At 35.0% G+C, this 8,985-nt stretch overlaps 1 protein-coding gene across 2 annotated transcripts; it reads right to left on the reverse strand.

The window, feature by feature from the left end:
- Positions 1-1,062: 1,062 nt before the first annotated feature.
- LOC127138436 (probable cyclic nucleotide-gated ion channel 5) lies at positions 1,063-8,259 on the reverse strand. Of its 2 annotated transcripts, none has more exons than XM_051064889.1 (9): positions 8,242-8,259; positions 7,846-7,968; positions 6,592-6,681; positions 5,764-6,346; positions 4,735-4,947; positions 4,262-4,563; positions 3,245-3,356; positions 2,571-2,807; positions 1,063-2,045 (listed from the first exon to the last, which is right to left on the reverse strand). In XM_051064889.1, the coding sequence occupies exons 3-9, from the start codon at positions 6,651-6,653 to the stop codon at positions 1,347-1,349; spliced, it is 2,208 nt and encodes a 735-aa protein (XP_050920846.1). In that variant the 5' UTR covers positions 6,654-6,681; positions 7,846-7,968; positions 8,242-8,259; the 3' UTR covers positions 1,063-1,346. The 2 variants fall into 2 exon arrangements, with proteins under 2 accessions (XP_050920846.1, XP_050920845.1); XM_051064888.1 differs by lacking the exon at positions 8,242-8,259 and adding an exon at positions 8,050-8,188.
- Between the last annotated feature and the right edge of the window lie 726 nt (positions 8,260-8,985).

Below are 8,985 nucleotides of genomic sequence, written 5' to 3' on the forward strand. Positions count from 1 at the left end.
ACACGCGGAATACAAAAATGCATTTTTGGATTCTGGAAATCAAAACGTTGAAAATTTTTGGAGATGCATTTCCGAATTTTTTTGCAACTCCGAGGAGAACGAAATGGAAAAAATACAGTCGAATCCAACATCCAAAAAAATGCATTGATCATTTAAGCTACCTATCAAATATATTATTTATTTAAATAACATATCTAAATAAATTTAGAGTGAGTTGAATGAGTTTGAGAGTTTGTGAATTGAGAGAGTTTGGGAATTGAGAGGTTTTGAGAGTTTGAAGAGTTAGAGTTTATGAGTTGAGAGAGTACGAGAGAAGTGAGAAAGGAGAACAAACTCTAATGCGTATTTGATTTAAAAAGTGTCTGAAGATACATCTCTAAATTATACGAAGATATGTTTCTATATTATTTTTTTACATAGCTTTAGGATCTGACTCAAAACAAACGTGAATGCTCAAAATCTTGGTCCAAAAGGCTTAAGAGAGGACACAAAAATAGTTAATTCCTCAGTCATGTCAGGCACCTCAATGTCATGTCCTCATGTGAGCCTTAACTATCCATCAATACCAGTGATTTTTTAATGATGGGACGAGGAGAAAAATGTTCAGCATATGTACTGATTGATCATTGGTTAATCGGGTGCATATGGTACTAATGTATTTGATTATTGTGTTCTTCATAGTAAATAACTTATGTTTACCTTTCTTACAGTTAATTTCTAACGAAGAGTTTACCTTTCAACCCAGCATGAGGATTACCTAAAGTGACAAGGGTGGGAGAGCCATCCCTATAAAAATATTTTGTTGAAATATTGAACGGACTATTATTACATATTATGTTCTCATACGGAAGGCTACCTTGTAAAAATATAGGACCATGAATGCAAAAATAACACAAGCAAAAATATTTTTCTGAGTAGTATTTCATAAATATTTTTCCCAACTATTTTAAAAAAAAAACAAAAACAAAAAGGGTGTCTCAAAAAAGTGTGGAAAAAATACTTTTACTCGATGTTTTATTGTTGTAGAACATTCTATCCAAACAAGGAAAGGGATGGAAGCAATAGAACAAAAACATTGCCGCTTCATATTACAACATGTGAGCTAGTACAAAAAGATGAATTTGGCTATCGATCACGTCCATCTTGGACAGAGATTGTTTCACTTATATTGAAGTGCAAAACATGTTTCAAACTATGGTGCAAACCTAATATGACACACAGTTAGGTTTAATGTATACTATAATACAATTATTTACAGAGGATACATTGCTTTTGACCTTTTTCACAAGTTCAGTCATAATAGTAAATAAAAACAAGAATTTCAAGAGCAGTTACATACAGATATTTTAGTCTGCATCATCTGCTGTAAAGTCCGGCTCCGGGGGTTTCTGTAATTTCACCAACTCCCTGGCAGTCTTGGCAAGTCGATTGCGGTGTACACCTCGTAGAGTGCGTGCGGCAAACTTTGAGGCCAATAAGGCAGCACCAAGGCTAGAGGAACTGCCGCCAGAGTTGCCTTGAGTTCCTTCTGACTCGTCTGCTTCTTCTTCTTCCTTTTGACGAAGCTTCATAATTTTCTTTTTACAATATCTGCGCCATGCTGCTTGAATAAAGCATGCAGCCCAAGTTCTCCATTGCTGAGAGTAAAAACGAAAAGTGTGCTGAACCTGTCTACTGTGAAGACGCCTAAACTGACTAGCGACAAATTTGAGCTCATCGGCAGTCAAGGCAAAAGTCTCAACCTCTGTTAATGCCTTAACAGTTCGAGTAGAAGTTGGAAGATTAGAACCAGATTTGGGATCCAGTGCCCAGGTTAAAAGCTCCTCTCCACAGAAGTCAGCCTCTTTTAGAAGACTGCGGTTGAAAAAACCACTCCTGCCACCATCTGTAGTAACACTCTCAAGGCGTCCACGTATGATGAAAAGCATCTCATCAACTGGATCTCCTTCCCGAACAATATAAGTATTCTCTGTAACTAAGCATGGTTTCAGTCTCTCACATATGGCATCAAGCAATCTCTCATCCATACTCTCAAATAGTGGAACCTACAAGTCCATGAAGAAGAAATTAATGAATTAGCAAATTCAGATGCTCAAACAGCAAAATGGTTATGTTAATCTGCGAGAGAGATTAAGTTTGAAAATTTCATGAAAAATTTGAAAATCAATCAGTGAAATAGTTTAATAACCAAACAATCAATCTAAGAGAGATCAAGTCAAAAAAATAACATAGAACATAGAGGCACTGTATGTTTAAATACCCAACAGAGTTTGAAAAGTGAATCTTAGGAGTTAGTCATATAATTAATGGACCAGATTACTAATCCAAGAGAGATCAAGTCCAATAAATCTCAAGGACTGTACTTTTATACTCATGCAGAAGGACCAAATAATAATTTCATGTGATATACTGCAACGACAAAAATGTGGAACTCGTCAACTGTATTTTTATCTTCTAAAGTATAACTTTTATTCTTTCTTTTCAGAGAAAAGTTAAGTCCTTTTTAATCACACATTTGAGATAGAGTGATTTGGTGTTTAACTAATTTTTAAGGGTTTATGACAGCATACCCTCCTCACTAAAGCCAAACAGAGATGACGCTTAATATCTCTTCGAAGATCCTTTGGTAGACTTTGAACTAAAACATCTTCATCTACTCCACGTGTTGCCAACCACTTATATTGATCATACCGTCTCACACGCTCTCTAAGCTCTTTTGGGAGCAAGCGATGGTGCATCCATTGTTCTGAATCCCGCCTTTTGACTCTCATTTCCTCAAGCCTAAGGGTAAGGGACTGAAGATATGTCTGCAATCATGGGAAATAGAGAAACCTCAGTAACAATTATAATTTATAAACAATCTGATATTTCATAATTTAAAGAGAAACAACACTCAGAACAAACTTAGTAAAATCAAGTGCTCAATCCTTATCATCTACGTGTTCCTCCTGTGCATGTATATTTTTACCAACTTCTTAAGCCACTCAATTACAAAATTATTTAATATCATTCAAATCCACTCGCATACCATGCATACAATTGCAATATTCAATTCCGTTTATTGTTGATCAGCATGAAAATTAATGTAGAATAATTCAACCATTACTCCATTAGGAATCCAGTATATTAGGCACAGAACAAATACAAGCCCACAGATATTCCACCATGTTGCTGACAGACTGGATAACAACTTCAATCATTCTTACTTTTAAAAACAAGTTAAGCTCAATGATTCGAAGTATACCTGCATGTTGCCAATCAGAAGTGCGAAGAGGATGAGACCTGCTATGGCCAGTGCTATTGAAAAGATAACCTCCCCAGGATAGGTGCTAGTTTGAAGCCCCTGACCAAGGGTACTGCAGTGAATTCAATGAAAATTGGTAGTGGCATACAATTAATCTATGAAATCAAGAGGAGGGGTGGGGGCCTCTCACATGAGAGCAAGTAATTTCTTCTGGACTACATCTTAAAACGCAAAGCACATAGATTAGGGATCTGGATATGAATATCCTATGAAGACGAATATAAAATATTAATATGTAGTCTAATTTTGGAGTTCTGAGATAACCCTGCCGTTGATATGGTCTATATTAAAATACTAATATGTAGTCGGATTTTGAAATATTGAGTTTTTGGACTCAAAAGAAACTCTAAAAATCAATAACATTGATTTTATTCAAGGACAAGACTAGCCTAACTATAGATTAACATTAGGGTTCTTTTTGCAGAGCAAAGTAATGATAGAGTCATGCTCCAAAAGAGAAGTCCAACAAACTCTCATCTTGACAGAAGATAAGAAAATTGAGAGATTGTGGAACCCTAACAACAAATAAAATAAATCATTTGCAATGTGATTTGTCTGTCACATCTTAATCATGGACCAGAAAGTCTAACTTTATATGGGGTGTTCCATAACTAACAAAAGAGGATAAAGTTCCGTAATGCCAGTTGCAACATATATAAGAAAATTACAATGTCATGAAACACCATATTGACATAAAATGCAACATCCAAGAGGTGCGGCCTCATTAAAGTTGAAGCTACCAGTACCTAATGCATCATTAATACATCTAGAACCAACCATGTTTTGATATAACTTTTCAAACTTAATGCATTATCATTTCTAACAGCTTAGAAAAATAGAACCAAACCAGAAATGTAAATACATCTCAGATTTCAGACAGAATATACTTCTTTCAATCTTTCTAATTGCTGTTACATACAGCACAGCAAAATTATCCAGAAAAAGCAAACTAGTTACCTTAAATTTTGGAGCCCCCACCATAAACAATAACAATATTTTGAGATGAACTTCTTAGATGAAATGATACCAGACGACAAGGCTTGCGTAAAAATTCCATAATCAAAAGGGGGAGGATTATCATCTACAGAGCACCTTGACTTAAAAATAGCTTTGCTTTTATTTTGCCAGTCACTATAACCTTCTGTGTGCTGGTTCTCACAATACAGGTAGTTTTTAATGCATCCATTGTCACTGCAAGCTTTCTGCCAGCACGAGTCATTGCGTTCAATAGCTAACAAGTACCAAAAAGAACCAACTATCTGCAAATAATCATTGATGGAAAAAGACCCAAAATAACTTAGTGGCAGGATTAACACACCATAGAACTAGATAGCAAAAATAATAGCATAACTAGTGGGATTTTATATAACTCAAATAGAATAGGGCAGGGAAGACAAACACAAACAGAAAAAGAAAAAAAAAACACTTACATGACTGGCAAGCATGTATAACATCAAATAATATGCAGCACCTGCCCATGCAGTTTCAGCAAAGACACCAGCTGTTCTCTTAAGTTCTGAAGTTAATGGTACCATTCGAAGAAATCTAGGAATGTACTGAAGCAATATAATGAACAGCAATGCCTGCTTTGTTGCTAGTACATCTGAACTTTTTGACCTCTGAAGAAATCTCCAAACAACAATCTGAATACAAGAATGTAAAAAGAAAATAAAAGTGAGGAGTTTAGTTTTTTTCATACCCCTAAAGTTTCAGTAGCAAGAAGTGTTTTTGAACATGACAGTAAACGGGAATGTGAAATAAGCTGTAGAAAATTTTAACAGAATACAGAGTATAAGTAAATAATTTGTACATACTCAGATGTCAATATTGCATTAACAACTGAACATTCCTTGTCTGTCCCAAAATAGAAGTTCAGTATATCCAATCCACCCAAAAAGTATCATCTATACTTAATTCTTGTAGCACACAGTCCACCTAACAAACATAATTGCTCTAAAAATAGAACTCAAAATGAAAAAAACATAGAGAAGTAGCAATCCTAAAAGCATAAACAAACTCCAACTCCGATAATTTCAAACCAAATAAAACAGATATGCAACGAGATTGAAAAGCTTTATTATATTGATGACAGTTTATGCTTATTTGTCTATGGTGTTGCAAAGCATAATATTTTATCCTCCACTATTATTGTACTCGTTTTTCTTCTCTATAATAATTCAGTGAAGTCTCTTACTTTAACACACCCTCCACCACGCCCCAACAAAATAAATAAAGACCTTCCAATGAGTATCAAATTGAATCCCCTTAATCAACCCTTGGTCCAAACATAAAAAAAGGCAAGAAAGGATTGCAACAAAGATATTATCTTATGGAAATTCGAAGTTAAAGATAATGGAGTAGTAAACATCGTTGGTACAGAAAAAGCATAAAATCCAAAGAAAATAATCATAAAGTATTAACAAAAAGAGACTGATTCAAGATACAACACTATTTTTAACCTGTGGTATCGGCAACACAGATAGGAAATCAATGATGAAATATCGTCGCAGGTATCGCTTGGCTATCTGTGCTGAATCTATCACAAGCTCACCCCGCCCAAAGACACGAGATGATGGAGCAATGTAAGCAGTACGAAATTGAAGAGCCATGTGTATAAGATAGAAAGCATCAATGATTGTCCTCAAGGTGGTGACTGTTGTCGCCAACTTTCTGTCGATACCCAGACAGTGTAATTGATCATTGATAACAGGGAGATAAAAAAACAGTGGATCCACAGACACAGACAAAATGCATGAGATAACAAATAATTTATTCCAAGAGAGTAAAAATTTGTCTTGGGGATCAAATATCTTCTTTTCGGACACTTTAAGATCTTCTGGAAACACCGCCCTAGATACCCCCAGTCCAAGCGATCGACCAATTGACTTCAATCCTTCAGATCCCTTTCTCATTCCTTTTTTAAAAGACCTAGAGGTGGTGCCGCTTCCATGATTACCATGGCTTAATTTATCAATACCAAATGCAGATTTTGTAACTCTGACATCCGAAGATGAAGAAAGTCTAGAATCCAAGACATCCCACCTAGAAAAAAGGAACAGAAAACACATAGAACGAGATCACTTTCCTCTCAAACAATAGCAAAGTAACTGTCAATTCATGAACAAGAAATATGAAGACCCATTCTAGATCAGAGGAAGGGATAGAGAAGACATCAATAAATAAGAAAAAAATTGCCAAATTTTGTGTGCACATAGTAACACTTAAGGTCACTCTAAGTTGAACAGCAAAACATAAATCAAATGAAGTAAAAATACATCCTAAAATACCTAAAAGAGCTTTCTCGCTGGCCACCCATGTACTGTGATTTGAAATCACCACGGTCAAACATTTTCAACAGTAGATTACAGATGCATCACCTGCAGTAAATAATATATGATGTTTTCATGGTCATACTCCAAATGTTTACTAAAGCATCATGGTAGAAGGCCGTAACAATTTCCAATTCAAATCAGGAAAAAGTACAATTTCAAGAATGACACAGCCCAAATTTAGAAACTTATGCTCACGATTATTCTTCCAGGTGCTAAAACCCATAGGTAAATTTACTAAGTAATGTGATTAGATTAGAACAACAACAACATCAACAACCAAACCTTATCCCACTACGTGAGGTCGGCTACATGAATCAACTCCTATCATAATGTTCTACCCAAAACGTTAATCTCGATATCTTTCTCAATAACTTCTCTTATAGTTTTTCTCTGTCTCCCTCTACATGTAGCTATTTGACTCTTCTCCATCTAATTTACTCTCCTTACCACAGAATCCACAGATCTTCTCTCTACATGCTCAAACTACCCAAGTCTATTTTCTACCATCTTTTCTATAAGTAATACCCCAGCCCTCTCTAATATTGAGATTTCTAATTGAACCTAAAGTTGCCACTTTTTACGTGTATCATCTTCCTTATCAGTAAAATATCAATCTTCAAATCCAAATTGTTGTTTATTCACTAATAGTTAAAACCTTCTGATATAGCAAATCATCACGCACAAAAAAATATATATATCATGTGGTAATAGCAAATATATATGGTACTAATTAGTGGGCTGAAAACTGTGATGATAAATTTCATGAACTCTTTTTTAGAAAAATCTATAAAGTAATTTTTAACTAATGGAGCAAAACTTGTTATCCCTTCATAGTTATATTTATAAAAAAACCAAAAAAAAATGGATCTCTTATGCCTCTAGTTCAACAGATGCAGAGAGAAGTGAAGTCATCTTATCGCAGTTCAACAAAATGAGCACAGCGTAATCTCAAAAATCAGAGGAGAAGCAAAAGCGACAGTGAACGGTTGCCGGCGACCGGAAAACCTGCCGCCGGTGAGGATTTTACTTTTCAACCAAACGAAGACGAAGATTGACTTTCCCATGACGAAACTCAGTTAGGTCAAATTTCGCTGAACTTCAAGTTCATCACTCACTCTCTACCGATGAGAGTATCAAAATTATTTATACAATTTCAGAAATTCCATTAAAATCAAAGCAATAAAATTGAAAGAAGAAAAAAAAACGGACCTCATAGAGAAATAGTAGATGTGAAGCTCCGGTGAGAGAGAGAGAGAGAGATTGCAGCAACACAATCTTGCAAAGCACCGAACAACAAGGAGGAAGCAAGAAGTAACGCAGAAGGATCCTAATCTGAAATTACAGAGAAATAAAAAATAATAAAAATTCCTTCTTATTTTATAAAATATATAGTAATTCTATTATATATGTAACCTTCTTTTTACTCAATCATATAAATAATGTCTAATTTTTTAATAATAATAATAATTGGATTGTGTGCATATTGTTGACTTTCTTGATTTAATTGTAATGATGTAATGGCATCTCCATTGTGATTTGTGAGTGTCGCGCTCTGGAATGTGAGTGGGTTTTATTTATGTCAAAGAATGTTTCATTCTTAACTACCTTAGGATGGAATGCTGTGGTGTAACTCACTTTTATTTGTCATCAACCTACTTTTACGCATAATGTTACTCATTCACAACTTCTTAACACTCTTAGCTAAAAAAACAATCCTCACCTTTAATTCTTTTGTAGAGGATGTAGTAATGACCTACGATGTTCAATACGGTAGAAACATAAAGATAGTGAAAAGTGACAAAAGCAAAGGTGATAATTGCTAGTGTACTGATATATCTATTTCAGGCTCCATAAATAGGGTGAGATATGTCAAATCCTCATCGGTGCCTCCTATACAATAGTCGTCTAAACAAGACTCATATGTGGCACGGGGTTCGTCCGAAGGAAAATGCGAGTAATGATGTTTACTTAGTTCATAACTGCATGTGTAAAGTCATGTATATGATTTTCTAAAAGTAGGCAGTTAACAACTCTCATATTTAAGATGGAGCGGATTACCATTTTTAAGGAATCTCCTAAATATAAACTCATAAGTATAAATACTTTATCCTAGCATGAGGTAAGACAACTTATTACGTACACAAAATATCTTAAGAATACGGAGTTTCTCATCTCACGTGAGTTTGCTCTCTCCTTAACCAAAAACACCATTGAATATGGTTCCTTACCACTGTGAACAAGCCCTAACCCACCGAATATGTGATTCAAGTGGATGATGTGCAAGCTAGAAAGAAATTGATCATTGATGCATCTCCCTTGAGAGTAGAGGATCACTAATTGAAGCACTTG

The sequence above is a fragment of the Lathyrus oleraceus genome, chromosome 4, assembly GCF_024323335.1.
Source record: "Lathyrus oleraceus cultivar Zhongwan6 chromosome 4, CAAS_Psat_ZW6_1.0, whole genome shotgun sequence".
NCBI classification, from domain to species: Eukaryota; Viridiplantae; Streptophyta; class Magnoliopsida; order Fabales; family Fabaceae; genus Lathyrus; species Lathyrus oleraceus.

Excerpts from the sequence above, each read along its gene's own strand:
- LOC127138436 (XM_051064889.1), bottom strand. The coding sequence starts at position 6,653 with ATGTTTGACCGTGGTGATTTCAAATCACAGTACATGGGTGGCCAGCGA. Across the intron at positions 4,948-5,763 it reads CTGTGTTGCCGATACCACAG|ATTGTTGTTTGGAGATTTCT; the intron begins GTTAAAAATAGT and ends TCTTGTATTCAG. Across the intron at positions 3,357-4,261 it reads TGGGGGCTCCAAAATTTAAG|TACCCTTGGTCAGGGGCTTC; the intron begins GTAACTAGTTTG and ends AATTCACTGCAG.